This window comes from Salvelinus namaycush, chromosome 21, assembly GCF_016432855.1.
Source record: "Salvelinus namaycush isolate Seneca chromosome 21, SaNama_1.0, whole genome shotgun sequence".
Taxonomy (NCBI): Eukaryota; Metazoa; Chordata; class Actinopteri; order Salmoniformes; family Salmonidae; genus Salvelinus; species Salvelinus namaycush.
In genome coordinates, this window is record NC_052327.1 from 35,113,641 (window position 1) to 35,133,645 (window position 20,005).

At 42.0% G+C, this 20,005-nt stretch overlaps 1 protein-coding gene across 3 annotated transcripts; it reads right to left on the reverse strand.

Moving 5' to 3' along the window:
- Nucleotides 1-4,227: 4,227 nt before the first annotated feature.
- Nucleotides 4,228-10,960, reverse strand: znf277 (zinc finger protein 277). Of its 3 annotated transcripts, none has more exons than XM_039017623.1 (11): nt 10,833-10,960; nt 8,723-8,939; nt 7,246-7,334; nt 7,050-7,132; nt 6,469-6,671; nt 6,086-6,218; nt 5,866-5,930; nt 5,618-5,714; nt 5,463-5,505; nt 5,027-5,201; nt 4,228-4,786 (listed from the first exon to the last, which is right to left on the reverse strand). In XM_039017623.1, the coding sequence occupies exons 1-11, from the start codon at nt 10,864-10,866 to the stop codon at nt 4,600-4,602; spliced, it is 1,326 nt and encodes a 441-aa protein (XP_038873551.1). In that variant the 5' UTR covers nt 10,867-10,960; the 3' UTR covers nt 4,228-4,599. The 3 variants fall into 3 exon arrangements, with proteins under 3 accessions (XP_038873551.1, XP_038873550.1, XP_038873552.1); XM_039017622.1 differs by having other exon boundaries at nt 5,618-5,759; XM_039017624.1 differs by lacking the exon at nt 5,463-5,505 and having other exon boundaries at nt 5,027-5,184; nt 5,618-5,759.
- Nucleotides 10,961-20,005: the final 9,045 nt, after the last annotated feature.

Genomic DNA, 20,005 nt, shown 5'->3' on the forward strand with positions numbered 1-20,005 from the left:
GGTGGTGCTTGGAATCATTGTTCTTCCTCTGTCAACCATGGTTACCTGCAAGGAAACACGTGTTGTCATCATTGCTTTGCACAAAAAGGGCTTCACAGGCAAGGATATTGCTGCCAGTAAGATTGCACCTAAATCAACCATTTATCGGATCATCAGGAACTTCAAGGAGAGCGGTTCAAATGTTGTGAAGAAGGCTTCAGGGCGCCCAAGAAAGTCCAGCAAGCGCCTGGACCGTCTCCTAAAGTTGATTCAGCTGCGGGATCGGGGCACCACCAATACAGAGCTTGCTCAGGAATGGCAGCAGGCACGTGTGAGTGCATCTGCATGCACAGTGAGGCAAAGACTTTTGGAGGATGGCCTGGTGTCAAGAAGGGCAGCAAAGAAACCACTTCTCTCCAGGAAGAACATCAGGGACAGACTGATTTTCTGCAAAAGGTACAGGAATTGGACTGCTGAGGACTGGGGTTAAGTCATTTACTCTGATGAATCCCCTTTACAATTGTTTGGGGCATCCAGAAAAAGCTTGTTCGGAGAAGACAAGGTGAGCGCTACCATCTGTCCTGTGTCATGCCAACAGTAAAGCATCCTGAGGCCATTCATGTGTGGGGTTGCTTCTCAGCCAAGGGAGAGGGCTCACTCACAATTTTGCCTAAGAACACAGCCATGAAGAAAGAATGGTACCAACACATCCTCCGAGAGCAACTTCTCCCAACCATCCAAGAACAGTTTGGTGACGAACAATGCCTTTTCCAGCATGATGGAGCACCTTGCCATAAGGCAAAAGTGATAACTAAGTAGTTCGGGGAACAAAACATAAATATTTTGGGTCCATGGCCAGGAAACTCCCCAGACCTTAATCCCATTGAGAATTTGTGGTCAATACTCAAGAGGCGGGTGGACAAACAAAAACCCACAAATTCTGACAAACTCCAAGCATTGACTTTGCAAGAATGGGCTGCCATCAGTCAGGATGTGGCCCAGAAGTTAATTGACAGCATGCCAGGACGGATTGCAGAGGTCTTGAAAAAGAAGGGTCAACACTGCAAATATTGACTCTGCATTGCATCAACTTCATGTAATTGTCAATAAAAGCCTTTGACACTTATGAAATGCTTGTAATTATACTTCAGTATTCCATAGTAACATCTGACAAAAATATCTAAAGACACTGAAGCAGCAAACTTTGTGGAAATTAATATTTGTGTCATTCTCAAAACTTTTGGTCACGACTGTACACTGGTTCTGAAAGGCCCCGGAGTCTGCAACACCACTAAGCAAGGGCCAACGCCAAGCAAGCGGCACCATGAAGACCAAGGAGCTCTTCAGGGACAAAGTTGTGGAGAAACCCAGATCAGGTTTGGGTTCTAAAAAAATATCAGACATTTTGAAAATCCCACAGAGCACCATTAAATCCATTATTAAAAAATGGAAAGAATATGGCACCACAGCAAACCTGCCAAGAGAGGGCCACCCACAAAAACTCACGGACCAGGGAATTAATCAGAGAGGCAACAAGGAGACCAAAGATAACCCTGAAGGACCTGCAAAACTCCACAGCGGAGATTGGAGTATCTGTCCATGGGACCACTTTAAGCCATACACTCCACAGAGCTGGGCTTTATGGAAGAGTGGCCAGAAAAAAGCCATTGCTTAAAGAAATTAAGCAAACACGTTTGGTGTTTGCCAAAAGGCATATGGGAGACTCCCCAAACATATGGAAGAAGTTACTCTGGTCAAATGAGAATAAAATTGAGTTTTTTGGCCATCAAGGAAAATGCTATGTCTGGTGCAAACCCAACACCTCTCATTACCCCGTGAACCTCATCCCCACAGTGAAGCATGGTGGTTGCAGCATCATGCTGTGGGGGTGTTTTTCATCGGCAGGGACTGGGAAACTGTTCAGAATCGAAGGAATGATGGATGGTGCTAAATACAGGGAAATTCTTGAAGGAAACCTGTTTCAGTCTTCCAGCAGGACAATGACCCTAAGCATACTGTTAAAGGGGGGAGATAAATTGTTTTTACCGCAAGTTGGGGGTATGGATGTGGGTATGCAGACCCGTGGACCACTGCGCCCCCCCCCCCCCCCCATGATAAGTTCAGATTTTTTGTGGCCCCCACAACCCATTCCTGCTCTACAAGGAGGTCCTCTACAACAAGCTGCTGAAGCTCCAGGGGGACACTGGCGGATACTCAGACCAGGAGCATCTGGTCAACAACAAGGGAACCAAGAATAAGTTACTATTTGATCAAGTTTAACCCTTCAGCACCTCACAGGTAGGTGAATTTAATTGAAACACAGAACCCAATGGATTAGGGCCACAGGAGGCTGTTGAGGGGAGGACAGCTCGTAATGTCTGGAACGGAGCAAATGGAATGGCATCAAACACATGGAAACCATGTTTTTTTATGTTTGAGATCATTCCAGCCATTACCACGAGCCCATCCTCCCCAATTAAGGTGCCACCAACCTCTTGTGATTAGAATATTTGTTTTTGTGATGGTATTAGATATTGTGCCGGTGTGCTCTCTCAATTTGTCTCTCCATGCAGGAGGAAGTATTTGAAGGGACCCTGCCCATAGTAAGGTCTTGTGCGGATGGATATACAGTAGCGTCTGCATTCTAGCCTATGGTCAGACATGCTCTAGGACGACTTACACACATGTTGGAAATCTACAATGACAGCCTATACCAGAGATTCCCTAACTCAGTCCTGGGGCCCACCCTGGGTGCATATTTAGGATTTTGCACTAGCACTACACAGGTGATTCAAATAACCAACTCATAATCAAGCTTTGGTTATTTAAATCAGCTGTGTAGTGCTAGGACAAAAAACAAAACGTGTACCTAGGAGGTGCCCCAGGACCCGGTTTGGGAAACCCTGACCTAAATGATCTCCTATCAAAGTCCCACCAGTTCATTAGAGATATTGACCTAGGGGAAGTCCATCTCTGTGTCTGGGCTGACCCACGTCGAGGTGAAGACGGAGGACGGCATTCTGAACGTGATGGAAATGGGGAAAATAGAAAGATTGGCTCAACCAAAATAAACATAAAAGGTAGGCCTACCTCAAGTCATGTCAATACCAGTATGGTTGTGAACCCATTGCTAGGAAGAGCCTCTCCCTCTTCAGCTCTCGGTCCACCTGTTGCTCACCCTGACTGTGGAGGGTACAGATTGTGTCGTCTCACAATACCCTGACCCTGTGTGACTTGGCGGGGTCCGAGCTCATCGCCAAGACAGAAGCCAAACGACAGACTGGTCGAGACCGCAGTCATCAACAAATCCTTGATGTCCCTGGGACGGGTAGCTCACACTCTGATGTGAGGAGATGGGGTGGGGGCAGATATTTTCTTTGAAATCATTGAGCTTGGCTTGATTAAGCTTGCCTTCTGGAACTCGTGAAAGAATTGTTTTACATTTTTTGTGCATTTGAGGGGACCATGACTTACAGAAGGTATTCTCTGTGCTTAGGTTTTCAGTGCCCTGAAATGTAATACGCTGCATGTGACATTTAAACTCAACTTACACACCTGCTTCAGCCATGTCTCAGTGGAGATGCTAAGGTAAAGTTTTCCTCTAAAATACTGAAAATAATCTGACTTCGACATTTCCAAATACTGAAACGTCTTGACAGGATGCATTGCTTATGATTTTGTGATGTATTTTAACTGAACGTATTACTTATCCAAAATGTGTTACTTCTGTGTGTTTGTCTGTTTCAGTGACGTGTTTGAATGTGAGTCCTGATGTGAACGACGTGGTGGAGACACAGTACTTTGCAGTTTAGGGTCGACTATACGGCAGGTGGTTCTGGACAAAGCCACACAACACATTATTCATGTTAAGACCACCAAGGCTGACAAAAAGCACTAGAAAATGGACGTCCATCCCCTCTATTAAGTAACAGACAGATTCCAATTTAATCTGTAGACTGTTTTTTACTTTATTGCAGCTCGGGGTTTAGAAAATGTAGTGTTGTGTTTTTTTATTTTACCTTTATTTAACTAGGCAAGTAAGTTAAGAACAAATTCTTATTTTCAATGATGGCCTAGGAACAGTGGGTTAACTGCCTTGTTCAGAGGCAGAACGACAGATTTTTACCATGTCAGCTCGGGGATTCGATCTTGCAACCTTTCTGTTACTAGTCCAACGCTCTAACCACTAGGCTACCTGCCATTCATACAGCTATTGTATAAGCAAGCTAAACGAGAGGGAACCATCAGTTATAGTATATTCATAATGTTTATTTACATTCAGCAATTGTCACATCTCTGCAGTGAGGTCACGTTTGTCAGCAATCATACTGTATGAAACTTAAATCCACCTGCAGGTATGTTATACTTGGTACAAATCACCATGTACGACATTAAATCATACATAAATGTAGTCCAGGCTCAGGAAATTCTTGTGAAACAGGCCATGTTCATTTCTGCACATGTGTGCCCCTCTGCTAAGTGCACAGTGTGATGAGCATCACTGGCTTGTTGGAGATACAGCGAAGCAAGAAGTTGTTGCACTGTGTCCCTCTATGAGCCGTTCTCCCCTGAGCATCCTCCACTGAGTTTATAACATCATTGGTCCATCCATCCAGCTTTTTAACTAGAGCTGTCTGTGTTCTTCAGAAGGTGGCTGAGGACGCTAGTCTGCTTCAGGACTTTCAGGTTAGAGATGTCCTCAGCTATGACAGGGACGTCTCCCCAAGGGCCTGTGTGTTCTGATTCACTGTCACTGTCCGACAAGGCACAGAGGAGGGCGTCGTTCTCATAGGTGGGGAAGTAATACCTGGATTGGAGAATGGGCTGTAATGACTGGCACTTAGACATCAGAAACAGTTACAATAGCCACCAGATGGAGAGTTGAGCAATTAACAATACCATTCATTCAGCATTCCAATAACACATCACTTTTAAACTGTAGTAAAACAATAGTCTTGTTATTGTTCTTAATATGGTTTTAGTTAACAATATTACAAGTAAACAATACATTTTCCATGCACATCACTTATGAGAGCTCCAGACTTACTGTGGTTGGTCCCAGGTTGACGTCTCTGGTAGCTGCATCACGTGACCTGCCTCCATTACATGACGTATAACCTCAGGTTTGGACCCAAACTTTTCCTGGCAACCGTAGCAACGGCACTGGTGGATCTCTCGTCTGATGTAGTTTACCAGTTTGACCTGCTGGTAGAAGCGCAGATCTGGGAGAAGACATGCTTATCAGGCCACTTAGGCTGCATTTATACACACAACCAAATTATGATCCCTTGCCTAATTATTGGCAAAAGAGCTCATCTGATTGGTCAAAAGACCAATTAGTGGAAAAATATAACTCAGCTGCCTGTAAATGTAGCCCTAGTATGGGAAGAACTGGTATGCCCATTCATTTTGATGGATGTACGTGTTTGTTTTTATGGTGGGTTTTGTACAACAAAGCATAGCAGGTGTGCAATATTACTCACTGAGTTCAGTCTTCAACTTGTGCAGATCAAATCCATGGCTTTCCTGAAAATGCATGGTGAAGAAAAACAGATCCATGAACCATATTGAAGTAGCTGTTCCCAAACCGGCAATGCATGGGCCTAATTTGTCAACAACTGCGTAAGGGGACTGTTACCTCCATGTGTGTGTAGATCTTCTCCATGCTCTCTGACTGCTGCTCACAGAACAGGCACACAGCACACACTGGGTGAGCCTGCCAGTCTGACCAATCACTGAAGAGAGGACAGACAGCCATTTCCTCAATGGTAAATACAACACTGCAAAAGTGCATACCATTCAATCCAAGAGAACACTGATTACAAATCATCTAACCTACTATTTGACCATCCCAAACAATGACTGTGTCACTAGGACAATCCTTACTCATCTTCATCCTCCATCTCCCGATCATCCTCAGATTGGACCTCTTCCCATGTTTTCCCCAGCTCCTGTAGCAGGGGAAATAGATAAAGTGATGAAGACTATGGTCTATCATCATTTGATGACCCTTTAAACTAATTAAATGTGAAAATAATATATTTTCAGGTCAAATATGGCAATATGCATTTATATTAGTTATACTCTCACACAACACTGAGCGTACCAGGTAGTTGATGATGTAGAAGCAGTCATACTCGCTGTTGTTGCCATTGATTCTGCGGTGCTGTTTCTTTCTCATGTGATCCTTCAGTGTCATCTTGTCTCTGAATGTTTTCTCACAATACAGGCACTGCAGACTGGGAACAAAAAACAATGAAACACTCAAAGCTCTGTGAAACATTGTTTGGTTGAGTAATGCTAATGTCTGTGTGACACCAACCAGCATTCTCCTTCACAGAAAAACAAAAAGTACTGGAAAACGTTACTACAGTGTTACCAATTAGTAAATTACAGATGGCTACAGATGACAATTTTCTTTTCAAATGATAAAAATAGCATAAACAAACATTAACATAAAAAGGATATCCATTCCAAAAACTAACTTACTTATCCAGTTTGCTCTGTAGGTGGTCAAGGAACTCTACGCAGTACACTATGTTGTCAGGCAGTCCCACGCTGAACGAGTGCTCCCTGGCCATGTGGTTGAGCAGTGACGACCTGTTCCCAGTGAACTCGTCATTGCAGAACATGCAGATGCGCTGGAAGCTGTCGTCATCCCTCTCCCTCTGCTGTTGCTCCAGGATCTCCTCCTGTGGACCAACAGTGTAAGTTACTAGCATAAATTAAACTATGCAGTCCCAGTGGGAAGTCACAGTGTCTCAGGGTAGAAGTGCTGATGTAGGATCAGTTTTGTCTTTTAGATTATAATAAGAATGTTTCTACAGACAGGGAAGACCTGATCCTAGCTCAGCGCTCCTACTCTAAGATGCTTTGTGAATATTAGCCTAGGGACATACAGTATAGTGTATACATAAAATAGAGGTTGTTCTGAAAACTTGTCAGATAACATAGCGGTTAAGATCGTTGGGCCAGTAACTGAAAGGTCACTGGTTCAAATCCCAGCACCGACTAGGTGAAAAATCTGTCAAGCAAGGCACTTAACCCTAATTGACTAAAATGTAACTCACCAGTCGTTTCTGTTGGAGATGTTCTCTGAGGACCCTGTCCTCTGGCAGGACATCACACAGAAGGAAGTAATGCTCCTGTTTTTCTGAAAAGCACATCAAGAGGGTATATTAAATAATATAATGCAAGAACAGGGTAAAGTAGAAGCAGCCATATTGTGAACCTCAAGGCTATCTATAGTATATTAATACTACTTACCAACAGGGCCCTGCGAGTTAGTCTTGATCACACTGCAGAAATCTGTGATGGGTTTCTCAGAGATTCTGTTCTTCCAGTATTCCATGTATCTGAAAGAAATGGACACAGTAGAACACAGTTAATTTTTTTGTGTGATAGACAGGCAGTATGTGATACATTTCCTCTGGAGAAGAGGGAGGGAACTGTACACAAAAAGTAGCCAGCCACGCTTGACAATCTCTCCATGTGAATTATCCCAGTTTTCATGACAGCTATTACTGTTTAATAACGGTTTGTATAGATCAAACATCAAACCTGTGTTGTGATAGGGAACTTGATAATCAAGGACCATAGAAATAGATGCATTCTAGTTATGTGGTCAGGAGGACTCAAGAGAGGCTACATACCGTAGAAAATATATTTTATACACTGAACAAAAATATAAAACGCAACATAAAGTGTTGATCCCATGTTTCATGAGGTGAAATAAAAAATCCCAGAGTTGTCCCATACCCACAAAAAGATTATTTCTCTCATTTTGTGCACAAATTTGTTTACATCCCTGTTAGTGAGCATTTCTCCTTTGCCAAGATAATCCATCCACCTGACAGGTGTGGCATATCAAGAAGCTGATTAAACAGCATGATCATTACACAGGTGCACCTTGTGCTGTGGACAAAGGCCACTTTAAAATGTGCAGTTTTGTCACAACACAATGCCACAGATGTCTCAAGTTGAGGGAGCATGCAATTGGCATAATGACTGCAGGAATGTCAACCAGAGCTGTTGACAAATAATTGAATGTTCATTTGTCTACCACAAGCTGCCTCCAACGTTATTTTAGAAAACCGCACTTGTAACCACGCCAGCCCACGACCTCCATATCTGGCTTCTTCACCTGAGGGATCGTCTGGGGGGGGGGGGGGGGGGGGGGGTGTATTTCTGTCTGTAATAAAGCTCTTGCGGGAAAAAAACCCAACTAATTCTGATTGGCTGGACCTGACTCCCCAGTGGATGGCCTATGCCCTCCAAGGCCCACACATGGCTGAACACCGAAAGCGTTCCACAGGGATGTTGGCCCATGTTGACTCCAATGTTTCCCACAGTTGTGCAAGGTTGGCTGGATGTCCTATGGGTGGTGTACCATTCTTGATACACATGGGAAACGGTTGAGAGCATGAAAAGCCAAGCAGCGTTGCAGTTCTTGACACAAATCGGTGCACCTGGAACCTACTACCATACCCAGTTCAAAGGCACTTAAATCTTTTGTCTTGCCCATTCACCCTCTGAATGGCACATACACAATCCATGTCTCAATGTCTAAAGGCTTAAAAATCCTTCTTTAACCAGTCTCCTCCCCTTCATCTACACTGATTGAAGTGGATTTAACAAGTTACATCAATAAGGGATCATAGCTTTCACCTGGTCAGTTTATGTCATGAAAATAATGGTTTTGTATACTCAGGATATATACAAATATAGTATCTCTGCTGCATACTTAGGAAAGTCAGCGATGAGTTTGACATCAGCGATGACCAGCTTGTGCTCCAGTACTAGGTGCTTTAGGAGGCGGTCCTTCTCTGACAAAGGGGCGAAGTGAGAGCAGAGCACACAGGTCACCACCTCCATGTCATGATGAGAGGATGCGTTGGTGCCGATGTCTGTAGCAGGCTGCTCAGGGAAACACAGAGGCTCCAGTATCCACTCCTGTTCATCTGAGGGGAGAGAGTGAAACATGCTCTTATTAAACATTGCTTGATATGATTCTCACCCCTTCTCAAAAATGGAGCATTAAAACTAAGCAATATGACAAAAAAAAAAAGTTAAGCGCACGTAAATGGAACATAATTCACTTTGTATGCACTTCTCTCTATGCATATTCTGATCTTGAACTTAAGCATGAGAACAGCATGCTATTCACCTGCTATTCGTTTGGGGTGGAGATAGAATATATGAAGGTGTGGCGGAGGTGTGTCTACAGATGATACGCTGTATTCTGACCTTGACTTAATTCCCTAATAATTCCACATTTATGCGCAAAGAAACCACGAATAAGGTCTAGCCAACCTGCCAGTTCCAAGTGGAAAAAGCATCTACTTTATTTCCCCCCGATAAAAACACCATTCTCCATGCATTTTAAATGTACAACTTGATAAGAGCTATTGATAAGAGCTAGTTAAATGAGTAATCCATCTGGATAAGGGAATAGTAAAAATAATGACACTTGTTATAGATCTATTTTACCTTATAAATCGCTGGAGACAAATGTGAAACCAGTCATATGGCTAACTGAAGCATATCAACTTTACCATAGTACACTCACACTCAAATGATTGGCATCTTACCATTCAAACAATGAATCCTGATCTAGGATAACTTTTCAAAACATGAAATTATTTGGCTGGCTCTAAAAGGATTTGGCTAAAAGCAAATCTACCCGCTAACTGGAAAGAGAAAAAGTACACTAAAATGTACACTAATATTCCAACATGGGTTGTAGAACTTTTGATTCATAAATTACATTATTTACTAAATCTAAAAAAATCTACAAGATCAGACTATTTTTAAAGGAGCTACACATAGGATAATTTTTATTTTTTGCATTATATTGTATTTTTTGGCTGAGTTATCTAGCGGAAATCGGGTCAAGCAGCCCACTCATTTCCTGGTTATTAAATTCTAGAGTTAACTCAATTTCAGTTTCTGAGAAATCAAGCACTGAGTCGTGTAAGGAATCAGTGTACCATTAAAATCGCTGTGAAATATATTTTCAATAACAAAAAATAACATTTTTACAACCGTTTGAAGCTGGTGGACCAAAACCGAAAGTAAAATGCTCAAGCGTGAGTCTCCACCATGTTACGGGGAAATGTCTTTTGAATGCAGCCTAGTACTGTTGCAATTTACTACCTAGCTTCCACATAGGGGAGACATTCAGAGATTCTGTGTACCCCTTTTACATCTACCAATTGGTGCTGAAACGGAGAGGAATATACATATATTTTGATGGCTTTCTTTCATTGATCCCTAATATTCTGAACCATTTTCTCGATATATTCTAGTCTGTTGACAAAATTCGAGCAAAAAAAAAGGTACACCGTATTTAAACGGGATGGCTTTAAGATAAATAATGTGCTGAAAACCCTATTGAATTTAAACTCCACAATAAAATATGTTTGGTAGCCACAACTGCAGAGCACGTTATGGGACTGAATAATGTAAGTCTGAATACCAAATACTGAGAAGTGCGTAGAAAAGGCGTAAAGTTCCTAAGTCTGAATCGGCCCCAATGAGTACAAGCACAATATCACATTGTGAATAACTGACTCCAAAACATTATACACATTACTTAGCTACTTTATTTGCATCAAAGTCATGATACCGTATGAGTGAATCCTGAAAAAGAAGTTGTCAGAATTGCATTTTACAGGTAGTTATAGCTAGCAAGTTGAACAGCTAGCTACTTCTTTAGCAATATTGAAGGGTTAACGTGTATTAAATTAGGCATTTCTTAAATAGGAAATTGCGTTCATATATACCTCTTATAGAGACATGGGGAGAGTCATATGGGTTAATTATTTGCGTTATCCAGAGATAGTGACACGTACCTGAATTTATTTTTCTCTCCATGCAGGCAGCCATCTTCAAATGTCACGTGGTCAATACAGCTGACGCTCTTCTGTTCGGTTTATCGGCGGTACGGCTGGTGTTCTTCTTTGGCGTTTATCGGCAGTTGGCATCCAACGTTGTGGAGCATTACCGCCACCTACTTTATTGGGAGGAACTGAATCCTATCTGCCAGCTACGTTTCTCTTAAAAAATATAACAAAATAACGTTTCTCTTAAAAAATATAACAAAATATTTGTGATTGTATCTAACGATGTTCAACTCAGTATGCTACTTAAACTCAATTACTGTATCCCATTCTCCCCTATTCTCAGTCTCTCTTTCCCTATCATACTGCCCACACTGTATCAGCACATGCTCCAATGTTGGTGGGTATAATTTTTGGAACGTTCCAACAGGAATCTGATCCAAAAACTTCGTAAATAACAAGGTTGCCCACAAATAACGCGTACAAAGTTATATCGTGGCATAATACGATACCGGGCAGGGAGTGGGCTAATTAATTACGTTTTTCACTCCGAAAAATGTCTGTCCTCACTCTGGTAACCTATGAACAAACATTAAGAATAAGCTACGTGGTGAGTTGATGCCTATTCAACAGCTATTTAGCAAACATTAGGTGAATTGATCATGTTACATTGTATGCTTTGTTGGCAACCTTGTACTTTAAGAAGTTTTTGGAACGGATTCCTGTTGGAACGTTTACATACCCACCCCTCCAATGTCTCTGTTTCCTTGCGGTCATCACACCTTCCTGTTTCCTATCACATATAATGACTTATTAAACCGGCTGTGTCCCACCCGTAGCCTTGTAAAAATGGCCTCCTCTCTTCTGTCCCTTCATACCATCCTCCCCGACTTTACTCTGAACAGGGAATAGATGCCTGTCCTTAGTGTTGCTGTTCCACTGCTCCTGCCAGCTCTGCACCACCAGTGCCCATATAATTTCCTTAGCCCCTGCCTTGCTCATTCGCGCTTCCACATCCCTCTCCTCTCCTGGAGAAGGATAATTGACCCGCTGTAATGTGTAAAAACACCACTAGATGGTAGTCTTGTAAAGTATTTTTCATTGAATTTCAAACACATTTCAAATGGTCATACACTTAAGAAAAAAAGACGTAAGCCCAGTTATTGAATGTAAATTATTGTAGACATACAATCTATAATCTTCACATCTGTGGACAAATATCTATGTTATTTTCTTCTATACCATAGCCTTGGAGGGCAGGCTTACCAGGAAGTACGGCGCAAAATGCAAATCATCTCTCCCCTTCCACCCCCCCCCCCCCCCCCCCTCTCTCTCTCTCTCTGTGTCTCGTTCTGTCTGTTTGAGCAGAGACATTCAGGTGTGCTCAGGTGTTTCATTATTCAGACAGAGCTTAGAGAGCCTAATTAAACTCCAGGGATTGGGGATAGAGAGGAGGGAGTGGTGGTGAATAAGGGAAGGTGGTGGTAAGGGTACCATTCATTACATTCCATCCATATGAGCCATCCTCCCTTACCAGCCTCCACTGTGGTGGTGAGGGAGGTAGATTTGTTTCAGCCCACTGTTCCCCTCTTTGCTCAACCAATCTCAACTCCAAATACTGAAGAGAGAATAGGCTCTTATTATCTGTGGATATAATTATTTCAGAGATAAACCGGTGTCATAGATGGCAATGGCAATCTCACTTTCAAATGTATTTATAACAGTACGCTCAAATAGCATCAACTTGTCATGAAACAGTTCAATCAACTCCAATCTATTTCATCTTTGTGCCTCATTTTCTCCTTCATATTTATGTTTTACAATAAGAAAATTTGTATTTTTTTCCGCCTGGCCAGACAGAATGTTCATTCTTTGACACAATGGATGTGAAAAGAAGCAATCAATACAGTATTGTGCATTACAATAGCGCTCTGGACTCAAGTCTACAACTCTGAATTTGAAACAATTTAGAGAACCACTCTGCTCGACTCTCTTTCACCAGACAAGCCCAAGCTGCAGGTTGCCTATTAAACTGGAAAAGTCTCCGTTCTACCTGTGGTTCCAGCAGCCTTTTAGAGTTCCCCACCGTGTTCCAAGGTCTCTAATAACCACCTCTGTGTGTGCTCACTCCTCTCTGCTGAAGCCCACCTGGCTGCTGCTGCTAGCTTCGCACCCGATTGTTGCATAGCAACTACCTGCTCAGCACCTGTTTTTATCATTTAGAAGTCTGCAGCCTCAAAAGATGTCATTATGTGGGAAGAACCACTCGCATGGGTCACTGTCTGACTCTGCCTAGTGTCCAGAAGCATGATCCTTTTCTTTCAGACTGAGCACTGGTGTGTAACCACCTACTTTAAATCATAGATTACATCCCAAATGGCACCCTATTCCCTATATAGGCTAGACATAACTACTGGGTGCGTATCATGCCATATAGCCCCCCAGAGAAACACGTTTATGTCTCATAAACGTTGCAGCAATGTTGATATATTGTTACCTAACAAATATCAGAGGGCCCTAATGGCTGGTGACTCATAAGCAAAGTGGCCATGCTGTCAATTGCAGTGCAGGGTTGGGGACTGATAATAGCATTTAGATTCTAAGGGTTTAATTAAGCCCTCAAGGAAAATCCAACTCTTTATTATCAGTGAAGCTTTGTCTTCTCCAAATGTGGATTTTGATTTATAAGTCTGTGTGTATGCTGTCCCCATTTCACACTGTGCTTCTTATCCACCCTCTATTCTATTCAACCACGATTGACACGTTTCTCAGGCAAATGCTGCGTTTATTAATCTGTTTAGTTCTACACACCCACCCAACAACTGGAAAGTCATTGCTTATTTTCTTTGTAAACAGCTTGTCTGTTGTGTTCAATGGGTAAGCTGAGCAGCACATCTTCTAGAAGACCATCGTTTGGTTTCAGTGTGCATTTTCCATTTGCCAAGTTTACATTAAAAAGAAGCATCACCATTCACAATAAATTCTTAAAGACTTAAGTTATTTCTTCAAAAGCCATAGTGGCTTTTGTTCATTACATAACGTTCTCACATCGTGTTCAATGCAACAAGGTTTGTGATAAACCTATCCAGATGTCTAGTTGACAGCTTTCTATTATTCCATTTGTGATGCGGAGGTGTAGTGAAGTCTTGGATATAAGAAATAAACAAGATATTCATAAATATACTTAGATTGTGTAGTTCATACCTGAGGCACTCTCCTGTTATGTATTTCCAGATGATCCTTACCATAAATGCAAATAATCTGAGCATTATTGGAGAAAATAATCTTATCCCTCTATGGCTTTCCTCTCTAAACTGCTGTTAGACCACAGTGTTCATGCATAAATTCAGTGCAGGCTAATGTCTGTATTGTCCTTGCCATTGGCAGCTATGTGTTGAGATGATGTCCACCCAGCAGCTTCTCCAGAATGATCAAAGACAAGAATCGGACAGGCTCTATAAACAAATCCTACTGTAGAGCATCCTCAGTGTCCTTCCTTAGCCTACTTATCCATCTTTAACCCGCCTACTGTACTGCTCCAAGGTCAGAGCCTTGAGCTGAATAGAACTAAACTTGATCCATTTATTATCTAAAAAGACTCAAACCCTTAACAAGATTCAGAGGTGAATCTCCATACCGGGAAAACGTGACATACTCTAGCTATTAATTGGCACATTTACTTCTGCATACTTCATTAAATTATTTCACTATCACCCATTTCCCTTTTTTGTTAAGAAGTTTTTTTTGACTTCCAGGCCTCAATTTCCATATTATGTAGCTGTGAGGCTCAATGTCTCCACAGAAATGGTTTAAGGAGTCAGGATGAATGTGCTGTGTGAGTAATAATTCACTCCTTTTTGTATTTTCATAGCTCTAAGCATGAATGAGGAGATATTGTAGCCAATACCCAATTTCTCTTCATATGCCATTTAAGACATTCAGCTGAGAGTACAGGATGTTCTGTCCCTGGAGAGATAAGAATGATAGGCTCCTGCTCTGATCTCTCTTCAATCTGTTCCTTACCAAACCCATAAGTATCTGCTCCAAATTAAAGCACCAGTTGTTCAAAAGGCTTTGATAACTTTTTAGCAATTGAAAGCACATTAAACCAAAAATCTTCAGCATTTTTGTGGATTCACAAATACAACAATACATTCTAACGTTTTTAAATGTTTATTATAAGGTGGAGGGGAGGAGTTACATTTTCATTATCAGATCAATAACCCATATATGAAGTAAAGTCAATATAGCAGCTTACTGATTTGGTATCTGAAATAAATAAAAACAAGGGAAATGTGAGATTCTGGGGGGGACCCTATATTTTGCCAGAAGATTCCAACCCTACCATTACTCTTGTTTACGCTGAGCTGCACTGGGGTCTGTACACAATCATGGTTAAATTAATACACTATGAAGCCTGCATGAGATATGGGTCGGGAAACGTACCTCAACGCAGGGATGGAATATGCCACTGTACTCCAAATGTTGCCTTTATCCACACTGATACGTCAAAGAGATTGAAATACTGCTAATTTCCTGGAAAACTGCCTTTTTTGTCCTCATGCTAGTTAGTAGTAGCCGACACCGCCATTTTGGAATGGCAGTGTCAGTCAATCAGCTCCTTTTTGTTCAACACAATATGCCATTCCATAATGGCTGCTGTGGCTACTGCTAGCTAGCATGAGGACGAAAAGGGAAGTTAGCAGTATTTCAATCTCCTCGATATGGCAATACTTTCTATGGCATTATTTACCTGCTGCATGAATAAAGACTAAGTTCATGAAATGGTACATTTTATTTATCTTTGTTAGATGATTCAGTTCTACACTTATCACATTACTTCTCTAAATAAGTATACCCTTCGTAGTGATTAGTCTACATTGTCACTCAGACCTTAAACTTCCCATTGAATACCCAAAGTCATCAGAAGCAGGGATTTGTCGTAATTCATCTTCCAGGTGCAGGCAAACAGTGAGTCTGATGTTCTGCTTGACAGACAAATCCCATTTGTGGGCCTGGGCATTGGGCTTGTACCCGTGAGCTTACAGTCAAACTGACACCATGTCACGCCCTGATCTGTTTCACCGGTCCTTGTGATTGTCTCCACCCCCTCCAGGTGTCACTTATTTTCCCTGGTGTATTTATCCATGTGTTTCCTGTCTCTCTGTGCCAGTTTGTCTTGTATGTTCAAATCAACCAGTGTGGTTTTCCCATGCGCCTGCTTTTCTATTCTCTTTTACTAGTCCTCCCGGTTTTGACCTTTGCCTGTTTTTCTGGACTCCATTCCCGCCTGCCTGACCTCGAGCCTGCCTGCCATTCGTACCTCTGGAACTCTGAACTGGTTTTGACCTTTTGTCTGTCCATGACCATTCTCTTGCCTACCCCTTTTGGATTGTTAATAAACATCTTGGACTTTAACCATCTGCGTCCTGTGTCTGAATCTGGGTCTCGCCGTGTGCCCTTATACACCCCTCCAATAGTCAACTTAGTTTTAGCTGATGCCCTGCATCACACCAGGCTGCTCAGCATCTGGAAGAGATTAATAAACAGACAGTGATTAGGGTAAAGGGTTTAGTCAGTATACAACTTATTTTATACAACCTTTGAAGACTTCATAAGACTATCCCACCACCCAAATAGCCTACTACTCAAAATGGATCGTATTACAGTATATGAATCCCAAAGGGATAAGATTAATTAAGAATATAGAGTAATCACAGCAGACATTTTCCCCCTTCTTCTAGGAAGGATACATACATCCACCATGCACCATTTCACACAACTTGCCGTGTGGACTGGCCACATGGACACTGCCTGCTGAGCAGTGTGGTAGCGGTAGTCACAGATGGAGGCAGTGAGGTGCTACTTCTCCATCTGCAGTGGACTCTTGTCTTTAATTAAGCACTCATCAGGAAAAATCAATCTGCTGCTAGCTGGCTGGGGCTCGATGCCATTTCTCTAATGGAAAAAACGGTCTCTCATATTGATAATGTGATTCTCTAATTAGTGCTTTATTCCTGTAGTTGGTGAAGAGACAGGGACAGATGACAGACAGAGAGAGATAGTTGGTGTTTTTAACATACAGGAGACAAAGTTGACTTATTTGTTTGTTACTTATTTGTTTATTTCTCTCAGTGTGGTGTCTGCAGTCTGAACCCACTGAACCATTCAGGAATGGTGTGATGGGTTTAGGCTAACTGACAACAGGCCTGGGGGTGGTTAAATTTGCATGGCAAGCTCTCAGACCAATGTTTCCCCTCCATTAGGCTATGGGCAATTCCATGTTAACGGAATTACGCTTTGACTGATTTCTCACTTTAAAATGTATGCCAAACCAAAACCATTGATTTCAAAGTTTAACAAACCATACAAGTCTATGCACAAGGACTACAGTACTTTGAACAATTTACGCAGAAAACTTCACTAAAACACATTTACTGGAAGAACTGTGCAGATGTAAAGTTTTGTAGCAGAATTACGGTAAAATCTCCCTCAGTTTTTTTATGTGAACACGTTTTCCAAAAACTCTGTTAAATATCTACTCTGAATTAAGAATCAAAGATGTCTGCAGAAAGAATGGGCTGTCAGCTATGACATGACACCTTGAGTTTGAATTTTTTTTATTTTGGTTAATGAACTACAGTAGGTGAAGTGGATTTACATTCGGAAATGTAATTACGGTAACGGAATTACATTATGGGTCCATGATCTTTACTATAGAGAGATGAATAATTGTGAATATCATTCTCTTCATTGTGATGTATCCTGAATAGGTACACGAAGATAGAAATATGTAGTATCCTTCTTTTGCATATATGGGTATTATTCTACACACTGGTTATTATTCTAATGAGCTCCGCCTCCAAACAAAAACACATTTGGTTGGTCCGGACCAGACCAAATCTGAACCAATCACAGACGTCTGTTTCACAAGTTTAGACACAGTACAGAACAGTATAGCACAGTAGAGTTCAGTACAGTTGAGTACAGTAAAATAGATATGTTCAGTACAGTAGAGTACAGTACAATACAGTAGATTATACTGTACTCTACTCTAGTGTGCTCTACTGTGCTGAACTCTACTCTAATGTACAACTGTACTGTACTGTTCTGTAGTGTACTGTTCTGTACTTTACTGTTCTGTACTGTGCTGTCCAAACTTGTGAAACATAGACGTCTATGATTGGTTCAGATTTGGTCGACCCAGGGTGGACTGACCAAATTTCAACAACTTTTCAAGTCCGTGGACGTCCGGTGTTCGGTCGGTACTCAGGGGGTGAGGATGCTTGTTACAGTAAATGGAAAGAGAGTAGGTGGTAGGTGTCATGGTAAGTGTCAGTATGAGTTGGGAGAGGTGACATTAACTGGAGACAGATAGAAGAGAGAGAGAGTGGCAGAGAGAAGGACAGTGAGGGGTTGTCCAGACTGTTTTCACAGTCTTGCTTTGACCACCAGTTATGAGCTGAGCATAACAGTATGCCAGTGAAAGGGAGGACAGTAGCAGGTGACCCAACTGGGGTTTGTGACTAATGTGATTTCCCATTGTAGCCAATTCAACTGCAGTAATTCCATTACTGATTTTTCGGTAATTCCTTCTGTGTCCGTTCATTATCTTCCCTCCTCATGAGGGAGAGAAAATAGGAAATATCTTAACGATATGTGTGTTTTTGGTAACGGAATTACAAGGCACAAGGCAATGTTTCTTACATTTACAGAAGGCAAATAAGTATTGATATTAGTTAGCAGGGGTCTTTACTTCAACATTATTATGGTTTTAATTTTTTTAAATGCACCCCCTTTATGTCACATCCAAATAGGATCTTGTCTCGTTGCTCCAACTCCCCAACAGGCTGGTAGAGGCGAAGCAGCCACAAGAAGTGCAATTTTTTATATATATTAAAGTGCATTCATAAAGTATTCAGACCCTTGACTTTTTCCACATTTTGTTACGTTACAGCCTTATTCCACAGTTGAGTACATAAATGCTTTTCCTCATCATCTACACACAATACAAATGACAAAGCAAAAACAGGTTTTTAGAAATTTTTGCAAATGTATTAATAATAAAAAAACAGAAATACCTTATTCACATAAGTATTCAGACCCTTTGCTGTAAGACTCGAAGTTGAGCTCAGGTGCAGATGCATCCTGTTTCTATTGATCATCCTGGAGATGTTTCTACAACTTGATTGGAGTCCACCTGTGGTAAATTGAATTGATTGGACATGATTTGGAAAGGCACACACCTGTCTATATAAGGTCCCACAGTTAACAGTGCATGTCAGAGCAAAAACCAAGCCATGACGATGAAGGAATTGTCTGTAGAGCTCTGAGACAGGATTGAGTCGAGGCACAGATCTAAGGAAGGGCACCTTTTTGCCAGCATTGAAGGTCCCCAAGAACACAGTGGCCTCCATCATTCTTAAATGGAAGAAGTTTGGAACCACTAAAGACTTCATAGAGCTGGCTGCCTGGCCAAACTGAGAAATTGGGGGAGAAGGGCCTTGGTCAGGGAGGTGACCAAGAACCCGATGGTCACTCTCCAGAATTCCTCTGTGGAGATGGGAGAACCTTCCAGAAGGGCAACCATCTCTGCAGCACTCCACCAATCAGGCTTTTATGGTAGAGTGGCCAGACGGAACACACTCCGCAGTAAAAGGTCCATGAACGCCTGCTTGGAGTTTGCCAAAAGACACCTAAATGACTCTCAGACCATGAGAAACAAGATTCCCTGGTTTGATGAAACCAAGATTGAACTCTTTAACCTGAATGACAAGTGTTACGTCTGGAGGAAACCTGGCACCATCCCTACGGTGAAGCATGGTGCTGGCAGCATCATGCCATTGGCCTGTTTTTCAGCGACAGGGACTAGGAGACTAGTCAGGTTCGAGGAAAAGATGGAGTAAAGTACAGAAAGATTCTTGATGAAAACCTGCTCCAGAACGCTCAGGACCTCAGACTGGAGCAAAGGTTCACCTTCCAACAAGACAACGACCCAAAGCACACAGCCAAGACAACGCAGGAGTGGCTTCGGGACAAGTCTCTGAATGTCCTTGAGAGGCCTAGCCAGAGCCCGGACTTGAACCTGATCTAACATCTCTGGAGAGACCTGAAAATAGCTGTTCAGTGACACTCCCCATCCAGCCTTACAGAGCTTGAGATGATTTGCAGATGGGAGAAACTCC

Coding starts and splice junctions, on each gene's coding strand:
- znf277 (XM_039017622.1), bottom strand. CDS start 10,866: ATGGCTGCCTGCATGGAGAGAAAAATAAATTCAG. Junction 7,335..8,722: donor CTCATCGCTGACTTTCCTAA/GTATGCAGCAGA, acceptor CATTTCTTTCAG/ATACATGGAATACTGGAAGA. Junction 5,760..5,865: donor GAGATGGAGGATGAAGATGA/GTAAGGATTGTC, acceptor GCACTTTTGCAG/TGTTGTATTTACCATTGAGG.